General features: G+C 38.3%; 1 protein-coding gene across 4 annotated transcripts in view; it reads left to right on the forward strand.

Moving 5' to 3' along the window:
* Positions 1-13,762, forward strand: part of NAV3 (neuron navigator 3) — a 273,383-nt gene that overhangs the window by 251,806 nt on the left and 7,815 nt on the right. For all 4 annotated transcript variants that reach the window (XM_040596077.1, XM_040596078.1, XM_040596079.1 and 1 more), the window contains 8 exons: positions 891-1,044; positions 3,935-4,109; positions 8,169-8,266; positions 8,926-9,021; positions 9,326-9,494; positions 10,261-10,496; positions 12,460-12,614; positions 13,505-13,576. In XM_040596077.1, the coding sequence (XP_040452011.1) occupies positions 891-1,044; positions 3,935-4,109; positions 8,169-8,266; positions 8,926-9,021; positions 9,326-9,494; positions 10,261-10,496; positions 12,460-12,614; positions 13,505-13,576 (1,155 nt within the window). The remainder of the gene's footprint in view (positions 1-890; positions 1,045-3,934; positions 4,110-8,168; positions 8,267-8,925; positions 9,022-9,325; positions 9,495-10,260; positions 10,497-12,459; positions 12,615-13,504; positions 13,577-13,762) is intronic.

Consider the following 13,762-nt stretch of genomic DNA (forward strand, 5'->3'; position numbering starts at 1 on the left):
AATAAAGAAGAAATAACATCTAGTGAATTGACTGAATATCTTGCTTAGTGTAACAACATAGCCAAAATTCAGTGCTTTATTTTCTACTGCTTCTGTTATGCAACAGGTCTGGGTCTAATGATGACAGAGAGACAAATCAGTCTGATATGAGAACTGGACAGTTGTGTGTCCCTGGGCCAGTCATGTTTTCATCTTTTCTTACAATATAACAGTTTTTCTTCCCTTAAAATTAATGTTCATGAAAAATAATCACATGGTGATTACTTGTAATCCAGTCTTTAAGATAAAAAAAACCCCAAACCAACCAGCATGATTTCAGATACCATACAGTACCAAGACAAACTGTAGGCAAAAAGTCAACCATCACAAATTAAAACCATTACAGATAAAAATCTTCTAGATCATGCAGGCAATGTGTACTGTTTCTTTGTGTACTGTTCAAACACAGAAAACTCTTGATGCCTAACAGATAGTAAATATCATTAATTCAGTTTTATCAGCATACTTCAGTTCTGACTGTTGCTACTTGGGGAAATCATGACCTTTGCACCAAAGAAATGACACAGATATAAAATTGAATCAAAACCAATAGGTGATACACATTATAAAAAAAGATTTCTGAAAAGTTTTTAACAACTTTTTTTCACCATAGTGGACTGTCTAACTAAACAAAAAAGGTATAAAACAAGCTGATCATTTCACCTGGAGGGGGCTTTTTTCCTTTTTTAATTTGCAATCTGAACCTTTTCATGTTTATTTCATAAGATTCTTTCTTTACTCATAGGTTTCACCAGCAGCAAGCATTTTCTGTACTTTGATATTTAATAATGACAGTGCTTTGGGGGGAGAACCTTCCTTTAATCTCCTTCCTGTTTCCTGCTCCTCTTTAGGATCTGTGAGTGCACAGAGGCAGAGGCTGAAATTATTCTTCAGCTAAAGAGCGAGCTGAGGGAGAAAGAGCTAAAATTGACAGACATCCGTCTGGAAGCCCTCAGCTCTGCACACCACCTGGATCAGATTCGGGAAGCCATGAATCGCATGCAGGTCAGTGCAGTAGCGTAAGTGATGACAAGGGTGCACGGGTATGCCTTGTGTATTTCCTTTCCCAATACTTTGTTTCAGGTACCAAAAAAACTGTCAATATAAAGTAAATTGCTAGATTGACAGTACTTCCAAAGTATGGGTATGATAAGCGTTCACCTTACAATTATGATATTCTTAGCAATTATATTAATAGCTAAAATGTGTTTAAGAGATATAGAAGAAGACATAATCCCTGCCCAAAGGATATTTGTTATCTAAAGCCTAGGACTGAGGAAAGCAACATGATGGGCAAGCAGATCAAGAAGTGATTTCTACAGAGCTTTAAATCCTTGGGCTGTGTGGGGGCTAGGGGTGCATGTGCATACTCTCTCATCCTAACCCAGCCATGGCTTGCTGAGGCAAAGAATGTAAACCAGAACTGAATTATTGTACCCAGAATCACTAAAATTTCACTACCTTATTTTGTGACACTGCTCCAAATCCTTCCCCAATGCATTTTTCATCAGAAGACTTTCCCTGTCATGAGGGTGAAAAGGTGCAGAAAGAATGACAGTGTTCATCAGTGGAGCACAGAGCTTTATGGGACTCAGCTCTGTTGTCCATATAGAAGGGTTGGTGTCACATTGGGTGACCAAAAGTGTCTTCTACAACATCCATACAGTATGAGGTAGGTCCTTCAGTAGATCTGAACCCCTCTGGAATGACAGGTGAGATACCTAGGACACCCCTGAAGGCACTATAAACCTGTATTTGGGAAACACAATCAAGACCATGGGGTGGGGATGCTGTTTGAGACTAGAACAGCTGCATATAGATGTCTAGGTATGAGCTAGGTGATAAACTCTTGTTGTCAGTTGAGGTTTAGACCTGCGATAATGGGGCCTAGAGAGCTATCCTAAAATGATCCTAAGATAGGTATAGAGGTTGAAATTGGGTTGTTGGAGCTTTAGCATTCTACCATGCAAGACCATGTTTACAATGACACTGGAAACCCACATTTACACAGCTGAATCCAGCCCCAGTGGCTTGTCAGCTGAATTGCTCTGTGCTGTGTGCTTAGGTCGGGTGCACCTGTACACACTTTTGTATAGGTGTCCACAGTGGCTGATTTCATAACTACTAGATTTGTTGTATTTGCTGTCCTTCCTAGACCTCTTTTTTTATACCATGTCTGTAGCAGTCTCAGCCACACCTTTGAACATCTATGGTACCTACCGTCATCCCAGGTGCTTACACCACTAGGTGCCAACATTGCTATGGGATAATTGGCTGAACTTCAGTCAGGGGGAAGAATATTCAAGAATTGGTCTGCAAATATGGGTTTCAATTGCCTAGACATGGGTAAAACATTTGATCTGAAGCCACTAAAATTTTTACTAACTGTAAGGGATAGAATAGTTAATTGCAATGTCAGAGAACAGGACGTGAAGGCTGATCAACCAATTATGGTTTTACACTGGGATATGAGTGCCTAAAGCAGGTGAACTCCCCAGAGAGAGGAGACTGCTGTAGTCACAGCTTGAATTTGACCAAAGCTGGGCAGAGGCAACTAGTTCAGATGCTGTCACTGGTAATCAACACTTCTGAACTTTTCCCAGAAGGACAGGCAGCCACCTTGGAGCTGCCAAACTCTATGATGTTTTGGAGAACTTAAGAGGATTGGTAAGGGGAAAAAGCAGGATTGGTGGGAATTATATATGAATACTGTGTGTATTCAAAGCACCTTAAAAATCTAACTTCGATTCAGCTGAATGGAAGACTGCTAAGTGTTGTGTAATTAATCAGCATAAATTGCAGAGGGTATGGAGATTGCATGACTCATTTCACCATAGTTCCTAATTTAAACTCCGGGCTAAACTTGTGCATTCATCTATTACTTCCTGTCACTGTTTTGCTGGTTTGTCCCTTCCCTTTTGCTATCTCCTCACCTTTTCCTTTGTTATCTAATCTTTTTGTAGCTGTTGCAGAGGGGGTTTGTGATGCTATCCCTTACGTTTTTACTTGTATAATGTAGCCGTACAGCCTTCATAAAAGAATATGACTTTCAGCAGGGTGTTAGCAAATGTGGAATTAAATTTGATGTGCAAAATGGTCTGCAAGAATAAGCAGTTGCTTTGTACTGTGCTTCGTGAAGCGACTGAAAGCTAGATTTAGCTGGTACCAGGCTGTTCTCAGGCTGTTTTCATTTTATTATTGTACATTCAATAATCACTTGGCACCACAGAGGATTTAGCTAAAAAAAATTCCTAGTTGCTGTGATTCATCTGTCACTGTATGTTTTCATCAAAGAGGGTTTGCTGGCCATTATGCAAACAATCCCATGTCTGAATGATCAAAAAGTCTTATCTGATAGCAAGAAGGTTTATGAAACTGTTAAACTATGAATTTCTAGTTGTCGACTTTTATTTTTTCTCTGTGAAATTACTGCTGAAATTTTACATTCAATGGCAACAATAATTTTCTGGTTTTTTAGGAACATTGACATATCCAAAATTTTAACAATAGCTGTCCTAACTGGCTGTTGGCTAAGATATTTGACAACAGAAAGGAGGTTATAGAAGTGGCGATGACTGGGAAAATTCTCACCACACTTGTATTACAGTCAACGGTACAATAAATTCAGAAAGCTTGAAGCTTATGTTGTTTAGGAACTGTCTTGAGACAAAACCTAAGACAAGTTTTTAGGTTTTTTTCCCTTCATTTCAGAAGTGAAGGCAATCCATTTTTCACTGACTGTGTTGTACTTCTGATATACAGTGCTACATACTGCTGTGGAAGCTGTAAACCTGTTAGCTCTTGCAGGTAACAACAAGCACCAGAATAGCCACCCCCAGTGGTTTTCCAAAAGAATAACCTCCTGTGCTTTTATGTTAAATTCTTTTGAATACAGAATGAAATTGAGATACTGAAAGCTGAAAATGATCGTTTAAAGGCAGAGACTGGAAATACTGGAAAACCTGCCCGGCCATCATCAGAGTCTTCAAGCAGCACATCATCTTCTTCATCACGGCAGTCACTAGGACTTTCTCTGAACAATTTAAACATCACAGAATCTGTTACATCAGGTAAACAAGTTTTGGGCGCATGGATACCTCAGCTATTAGTAAGGTTTTATTATTTTCACCCTCTTAATGGGCCCTATATAAGAGGCATGTCTGAAAATTAAAACACTTCATATCACTCAGGTAAACATCAGATATGCATTCATTAATGGAGATGAGGAAGAATGCTGGTAGTGATTTCTGAAAATGTTGCTTTTAGAAGGCTCTGAATAGCAGTAAGAGACTGTTCATGATGTGTGCTCAGTGCCTAGCTATGATACTGTCTACCTACCTACCTTACAATCCTCTTTGGTCATCTAGCTCACAATTTATTTGAAAAGGACAGTATCTGTTGCAGTATACTTGACAACTGTATAGATATATTCTCTTGTCCCTATGGGATAAGTATAAGCATAGTACATGAAACTTACTTTTTGGTTGTTGTTTAAAGATCTTTTATCATTCATTCGGCCCCCTTAGCTTCATTTTGTATTTGCAGCTGGGGCAGAAGGTGGTCTCAGTTAGCTTTATCCCTTACATGTCTCTAATGTGATACAGCTAGTTAGCCTACGTTGAACCATATCACCCTTTATCACAGGAGACAAACCCTGCCTAGCTTATTAAGCACTCTCATTGTCTTCAATGAATAAGAGAAAGCAAGCAGAACTTTGGTCCACATCCTGAACGTTAACATTTTATTATTTTCTATGCCATAGGGTTTATGATAATAAGCCTTCTACACTTGTTTTGATAATGTAGCCAAGAAACAGAAGTGCTGTCTCTAGCATTAGAACCAGGAGCAGGGCAAAAGAAAATCAGAGCTCATTAGCTCATTAGACTCCACAGAAAGTATAATGCAGTCTCTGGAAGCAATAAAAATGTGGCTAATAATTGTAGAAAGAGTCTAGGCAAGAGTACAGCTGGGAATGTGCCAAACTTCCTGACTAAAATTTGGATTGGCAGTTAGTCATATTATCTTGCCAGTCATTGATTACACGGATATTTGAATATTTCTTCTGGTTAATATCAGATTTTATTTGAAAATTGGTATATTTTTTATTTACATTCCAGCCTACTTTTTTGCCAGGTTTAACTTTTGGCATGGATGAACCTGACCTGGGCCTCGGTATGCAATGAACTATTGCAAAAACAGTGAGAAAAAGTTTCTATGGTTTCTGCTCGCACATCCCCACACATTAAAAAAAAAACACTAAAGAAACAAACCCAAAACCAACACAAATTCATAATAGTAATTGTGGAATCTCTTTCATGAGCAGCAGCTATTAGCATTTTGTCACTTGGTACTAACTCTCTCTAGATACAGGAAGAAACATGTAGGAGGAAGAGCAGGAGGATGAGTTTCAAGCAAAGGAGAAGGAACTGGATGAGAGTAAGATACGAAAAGAGGACCAGGGAGAGGAACACAGGAAGGTGAAATATAAGGAAAAAAATGATGATGAACAAAATGAGGAGGAAGTGTTTAGTAAAAGAACAGAAATAAAATCTGGAGGAAAAAGAGGAAGAGGAGGAGAAAAGGAGTAGGAGAAGGAACAGGAATAAGAAATGTGCTTGGACTTGGTGATCTTAAGGGTCTTTTCCAATCTAACTGATTCTGTGATTCTGTAATCTTTATATAACTTTCTGTTATTGGTTCTAAATGTTTTTTCTAGGATGCAAAGTAATTACTTTTGGTTACAAGAAATTAAAGAAATAAGCATGCTTAATGAGGAGGGGAGGATTTTGTTTGTTTATGAATCCAGCCTTTTTGATCGTCATGAATATCATTTTGTCACCATGCCAGAGAACTTGGAAGGGTGACAGCTTTCTACCAAGTCTTGTGGGATTTCTGTGGCAGCTGGAGTACCATTGAACAAAAATCCTCGAGATATGGAGAGGTTAATTATGCTGGAGACTTAGCTGAGAGAGATAACGAGGGCTTTGGTTCATCATATTAAAAAATACTGTGGCGCTTTCTGGGAGACCAGTGACTCCAAATGACTGTGGTCATCTGGAAATGACCAAAGCTATCCATTGCCACTTCCTAAGGGTATGACCATCTCCTCCAGATAGGTGTGAGCAGCAAGCTGGGAAGGGGCTCAGTGGTCACAGACAGCTGTATTTCAGTCAGTCACTGGAGTAAAGAGCGGTAAACAAGGACAAACACAGCACCCTACTGTCCAATGAAAAAAGTGCCAGAGCTCAGAAAAGAAGTGAGCCAGAGCCACCATAGCGCACCTGAGGAGGAGGCCTGGCAGGACATAATTAAAGAAACTAGCACCACTGTGAAATTAGACCCCCTTGGGCATCTTCTCAGCTCCTTGTGTCAGTGAGAGCTCCTAGAAAGTGGAATTTTCTTCTAGCCACAGAGCAGTTCCTCATTCCTAAAGACTTACAGAAAAACGTATTTAAAAGGCTACATGAAGGTCATTTAGAGATTGAAAAATTTCACAGGGGGATCCGTTATATTGTAAGTTGCCCACAGACGAACCATAACATTATGGAAACTCCTAAGGTTTGTCAAATATGCCAAAACGCAAGACAAGTGAAGTGAAATATCCAGTGCTGGTGGTACAGAAAAACTGTCTGCCTGGAAGAAAGGAGCAAAACAAGCATGGAGTTGTTTAAGCTCACAACAAAAATGCTTCTTCATTAGATCAATTTTAAAAACAAAAACAAAACAAAAAACACCCAACAGCAGAATCTGCTTTCTAGATCTGGGTGTAAATTGTCAAAAATTTTACATGAGGACTTATTTTTTAATACATTCATTGAAGTCATATTTGTAAGTCTTCTTTGGTTTTGCTTTAAGCAAATGACAGAATCTTTCTGGCACCTCATTTAATTTGGGTGACATCTGACCTTGTGCAGACTGTGACAAGAAGTTGATGCTTTTCTTCAATCGTCCTAATAAGAATGAGCAGGACTTAAGGTAGTGGATTACTGTGCTGGTGTTTGAATAAAATCATAGAATCATGGAATGGTTTGGGTTGGAAGGGACCTAAGAGATCATCTAGTTCCAGCCCCCCTGTCATGGGCAGGTACACCTTCCACTAGACCATGTAGCTCAAAGCCCCATCCAACCTGGCCTTGGACACTTCGAGGGACGGGGTGTCCACAGCTTCTCTGGGCAACCTGTTCCAGTGCCTCACCACCCTCACAGTAAAGATTTTCTTCCTAATGTCTAATCTAAATCTACCCTCTTTCAATTTAAATCCATTACCCCTTGTCCTGTCACTACATGCCCAAATGCAAATCCATAATCTCTCCTAATTTGTTGAAGTGTGTAACAGTAAAATCTCTTAAGACAACTTCTAAGACAGCAGTTTTGTCCCTTGTAATAAAGCTGCAGGCTCAGCCTTCAGTAAGAAATACATCCTTCTGCTTTTGCATTTTAGGAGTTAGTGAAAAGGTAGAAAAAGAGGCATAGACCAGGTCAGAGTCACTCTTTACCTCCAAGAAAAATGAAAATTTTTCTTAGAGGCATACCTGAATACAGAGTCCCACATTCTGGAGGACTGCAAAGTGGTTTCCAATGGATACTGTTTGTAAGACTGTATTGTGGGGGTAAAAAAGACTATCCATGCCATGTGTACAGAAGGTAAAGAAATCAGCTGGAAAGAGAAATTAAATGCTATTTTACCTAGTAGCAAACGTACAAATGCAAGGACTTTTGTTTTACTTCCTACAACATTCTAAAGGGCACAATGAGTGCCCAAAGATATAAACTTAATTTAGGTTTTAAACATTACTTTGTGAATTTATGGAGATTTTGAACAAGTTCCAAGAAGGAAAGTTAAGGCAAGACTATAAAGCAAGAATTTATTTATTTATAGATTCCCTATTCATTTCTACATGATTAAATCTCATAATATTGCTTTTAAAAAATGACAAATTGTAACTTTTTTTTTGTCTCCAACAGAAAAGGCAAATTAGGAATAAGTACCATTTAAAATGACTGCAAGTTGTGATGATAGCCTTTCTTTTTAACTAAAAAATCCTTTGAACAAATATTGACCTGATTATGTGAATATAACTGATGTGATTTGTCAGGTTGATCACTTTAGTTCCCTTCTTCTATTGTAGATATTTTGTTGGATGATGTCACTGATGGAGCACTCCACAAAGAAGGTCATAGCGTGAAAATTTTAGTCACTATAAACAAGGGCTATAGTCGAGCCAAGGTAAGTTCATCACCCAAAGGCCTAGACACAGAGTTATAACTCAGGTAAATCTTGCAATACAGTAGCTCAACTTGTTTCAGCATTTTCACCCAGGAACTGAAGGGAAATATCCTAAAGACAGCAACTCTTTTCTCTGTCATCCATGCTCAATACAGTTAGGCACTCTCCACAGACTAATATCATATGGCCTCCTTCTGCCTTTGTGGTGGCTCAGATATTACCAATTCTCAGTTTAATTAGTAGTAGGATGTTCTGGGACTTGCTATCTCCATTTAAAAGTCATTATAAATTAGATCTATGCCTTGGACCCCTTAGGGGGCAACTGTGGATATGATGCTAAGCTAATCAATTTGGAATTGCATTGTTGTGTTTTCGTGTTCTGTATTACAAAAAATTATAAATACATTGCATCTTTTATTTATATTCAGCTCTTTAAAAAAACAGATGCAATCAAAGAGCAGAGTAAGATGCTGTATTTCCTTCCTTATAGAGATGTGCCAAAGTATTTTCATCTATACCGATTTCAGATAGACTATTAACGAAGTTGTAACATCACATTCTAAAAAATATTCTTTTTCTTCATTGGGGAAATTATGAATCTTCATAGAAAACTGATTACCGCCATTTTTAGTCCAGTTTCAAAAAATCTCTGTTTGCAGGATCAAAAACCTCATGCATATCTGATAGGATCAATTGGAGTCAGCGGAAAAACAAAATGGGACGTTTTAGATGGTGTAATCAGACGTCTCTTTAAGGTAAGACACTGAAAAATTAGCTCAAGTATTAATTCAGTTTTATTTTTAACATAAGAAAAATTCTGTAGTTCGGGGGTTGTCTTGCCAAGTTTTTGTTTTGCTTTTTGGCATACAGCTAACACCACTATTAAAGTATATTCTTAATGTTGCTGTTCTTTTTTCATGTTTGTAGGCAGTTCTCTATTGAATGTGACTGCAAGAATCTTCTTGTCAAGTGACTTCACCTGTACCAAAATATTTTCCAAACTGCTTTCATTCAATAACCGTTTTTATTTTTATGCCTTATGTTTTCATATAATTTCAGGAATATATTTTCCGAGTAGATCCGACTACTAGCCTGGGTTTAAGCTCTGACTGCATTGCTAGCTATTGTATAGGAGATGTAATTAGATCCCATAGCCTAGAAGTGCCTGAACTGCTGCCTTGTGGATATCTGGTCGGAGAGAACAATGTCATCACTGTGAACCTGAAAGGTAAAGCCCCAAGAATATTTTTGCAGATACTGGAGAGCTCTTCACTGCAGTCCTCCATCCCTTCCTATTTTTTTCTTACACTTGACCTTTCTTTATTTTCGCTCCAGTTCAAGGAGAAAAAATTTATCTTATTTATCACATAAGCCCTCTGTGTGACATTGTACAATACCTAACACAGTGTGGCATTTTGAGGCAAATCTAAGAATATCTTGGTACCTCTCTGCCTGACTGCCAAATCACAGCAAAGTACAAATTTCTGAATAGTGGCAAAATTTCCAGCCCCAAACCAGATGATTAGGATGGAAAATATTTATGCATTATCCAGTTCCACCGGAAAAATGTGATACATTTCAAAAGCTGTAGGGATTTGCTACTGGAGGGGACGAATGCCTTCAAAAGAACAATACATACATTGATGTGACAACCAGTAACCCTTGTGGGCTGTCACTTTGACCTTTTTTTTTGTCATGTTTGCCTGTAGTGTTTGAAACATACATCTTTGCCTCACTGAGCCTTCTCTTCATGTTTACTTTTATTTTGTCTCTCCCATTCATCTTGTCCTACTACCATTGTTGAGTTTTTTGGCCCTGTGAAAGGATGTAAGCATTTCCACAGTAATAAAGCCCTTGGTATGAATTTGATTTAGGCAGAAGTATATTACCTCGCTTTGAGTGAGCATAACACTGATGCCATCAGGTGCTGCGCCAAACCTACACCTGCCTTAGCAAGGCTGAAGACAGGCATTTTTCTTTTCTTTTGTTCCCAGGAGTGGAAGAAAACAGTTTGGACAGTTTTGTGTTTGACACGTTAATTCCTAAGCCAATTACCCAGCGGTACTTTAATTTACTGATGGAACATCACAGAATTATTCTGTCGGGACCCAGTGGCACAGGAAAGACCTATTTAGCTAACAGGCTGGCTGAATATATTATAACTAAATCTGGCAGAAAAAAACCTGAAGATGCAATTGCAACTTTTAATGTAGATCACAAGTCAAGCAAGGTGAGTTACAGCTGAAAAGATAAACTACTGCCCAATTTGTAGTGATGATGCAGTGTGGATCCTGTTAATTGGCATACTGTTTTGTTGCTCAGCACTTTTTCCTACAAGAATTCAGTCTCCAATTCCAGTGAGAAACAGGGACCAGAATTTTCTGTTCTAAACAAACCACCAAAGCACTATGAAGGAAGTCTGAATTTTCTTTCACTTGAGGAAACCCACTGTAAAGATGGATGCAGAGTCAAATTCCCATATAAATTGAATTCTTAGTGTCCCTGTAATTCCTTTGTCAGAAAGGTTGGATATATAGTAATACTACTTTAACTTGCTTTTTTTGTAGTGATAATAGCAGCCTATTGTTAGCAAAGATTTCAGAATGGGGATTTTGAATTACTGTCTTGGGTTCCGCTTCTTAATCAGCACTGGATTAATACACCTGCTGCCATGGTTGCTGGAGTGCATTGGTCAGGAAGCTGACCGTACTAAAAATTGCCTCATGCCTCAAATCACATTCACAGTGGTTTACATAGTTCAGATTATCAAGCTTCTAGCATGACTACTGTGCTAGCTACAGATAATACTATTCACTTGCTGTTCTGAATTGGGTATACACCTAACCTGGTACCCAGGGAAAAGAAAATGAAAGGTTTTGCCCAGAGCTTTCTGATTTGCACAAAACATAATTAATGTTAACGTAACATAAGAAGGAAGAACATACAGATCCCAAAGGGGCAAGAGGACCATTCCCATAAAAAAGCCTCTTTTCACTGTCTTTATATAGAGGATTTGTGATGCCATTTGCTTTGGCAGGAGATGTGTTTGTGTTTTATTGTTATAGCACATACATTTATAATGAAAACTGTCCCACAAAAGAGCTAGCCTTTGGATTTCTGGTAAATTGCTTCTTGTATGTGTTTTGGTTTTGTTTTTTCCTTTTCCTTTGTTTCTATTAAAATTTATATAGAACTTTTGAGTTTGTAGTAAAAAAGAAAATAATAACATTGTCGAATACCAAGTGTGTTTGGATAATACAAATGGTGCTATTCCATGGAAGAAACCCATGATGTTCCCCTAGAGACACCTGATCATAAAAAGCCTAACCAAAATCTTTCTTAAAATAAAAAATATATTGCACGTTCCCATTAAAGAAGAAATGATTCTTCTATCCCTGATCCAGAAAGTAATAGAGCAATAGGAACCTTGTCCATAATACTGAGTATTCCCAACCTAGATACCTCTAGAGATACAGCTGTAAAACTTGACTAGGCCAGATATTCAGTGGCAACAAAGTGTTGAGAAAAATATGAAATGTTTTGATTATGGAAAGCTCTCTTTTACTCCAGCCTGAAGTGGCAGCCAGACAACTGACACAAAAAAAAGCATTTACACAACAAATTTTATTATGAGGTGTGATATAGTATCCCCAAAAGGTCAAACAGGTTTTCACTGAGAGTGCTGAAAGGGGATATCTAATGGAGCAGTTTAATAAGGCTAGATAGTGTGATAACTGGGGAGGTAGGGGTGGGGTGGAGGGGTGATATATAAATGTAGCATTCATAAGAATGGCAGTCCAGCAATTAACGTATCTCAGTCCATTGGAAACGGCATATTTCATTGCAACCTATTTTCCTCTGGACGTAAGATATTTTATCAGCAGGTTTCTAAGGAATCTATCTACCAAATAGGAATGTGTATGCCTTGGACACTTGCCTTACGTTTATTGCCTTTGTTTCCCCTAGCATGTGTCTTCAGTGTTGCCCTGTCTAAGAAGCAGGTCTTTCTGCATGTGCTGATCCAGCTGAATGATCCACAGTGGGGAAACTCTGTAGCAGCCTTTTTATCTTTATGAAAATCTTTTCCACTGAAATTACATCTATGGTTAATTGGGTTAATCTTCTCTTTTTTTGTTTTTTGTTTGGTTGGTTGGTTGTGTTTTGTTTGTTTTTTTAAAAAAATTTTGCTGAAGGATCTGCGACAATACCTAGCAAACCTAGCTGAGCAATGCAGTGCTGACAACAATGGTGCTGACCTCCCTGTGGTCATAATTCTTGATAACCTCCACCACATCAGTTCACTAAGTGACATCTTCAATGGTTTTCTCAACTGTAAATATAATAAATGGTAGGTAGTAGCTCTTCTCTCCCCTTTCACACACCTTTTGCAATTAAAACAGTAAAAGCTGTTTGTTATTTAACGTGTCCCAGTAGAAACTTAGACTGCCATGGGCTGACAGCAAAGCCCTTATGTGCTTGAATAATTTTAACCCTCTTCAGCCAAGTATTTAGGTGTCTTCACTTATATGACTCTCATGCATCTCAGTGACATGTAGACATACCACAGAATTTAAGAATGTAATTAAATGACTGAATTAGGGTCTTACCCCTTTTGTCCCATCAGATCACACAAGCTCAATAATACCATGAGGACAGTTTATGGGAGAGTAAGAAGTGCACTTTATAATAGTGGAATTTGGAATATGTGTGAACCCGTGAACCATGCCAATGCAGAAGCAGCTGTGTATCTGGCGGACTTGCACTTCCTACAGTTTTCCTGTAGCAGTGCAGAAGTGCAAAGTTTGCTGGCCGTCATTTATTGCAAAACAAGAATAAAAATAACATTTTCTGGAACTTATACTGGCCTATAACATTGGCTATTTCTGCTGTAAAAGTGCCATCATAAATACTTCACTTCATAAAATCAATGCATGCTGTGTCTTACTCATGAGATTCACTGGCTTCTGAAATTAAAACTTAAGCCTACTGCAAAATTATGAGGTACATGAGGACAGCGTTGCCTCATTTATTTAGTTATTACAGAAGAGTACTAAGAAACTACAAATGTGCAGAAAGGGAAATCATACAAGAATAAACATCAAGAAAAGGGTGCCTCAAATATTTTAAATCTAATGCATCCAGAGACATCTAAAATTGATTTAGTGCAGATAGAATGTTCTCTGAATATCTGAATGGCTTCTCTCTCAGAAAAAAAACCTACTATTTTTCTTTTTTCAGCCCCTATATTATTGGAACCATGAACCAAGGAGTTTCTTCTTCACCAAATCTGGAGCTGCATCACAATTTCAGGTACATTCACTCTGTATTTACTGTGGCCGTGTTTGTACAACTCCCTGCTTCTCAGCCAAGTTCTTCATTAAACATTGATCTTGTGTCTCATCACAGCAAAGTATTTTAGTTTCTCTGTCTCCCTGGTACCGGTGGGTCTCTGAATGGTGTTGGGGAGTGGTGAAAGAAATACCTCCTGGCACCTCT

Source organism: Falco naumanni, chromosome 5 (genome assembly GCF_017639655.2).
Source record: "Falco naumanni isolate bFalNau1 chromosome 5, bFalNau1.pat, whole genome shotgun sequence".
NCBI lineage: Eukaryota > Metazoa > Chordata > Aves > Falconiformes > Falconidae > Falco > Falco naumanni.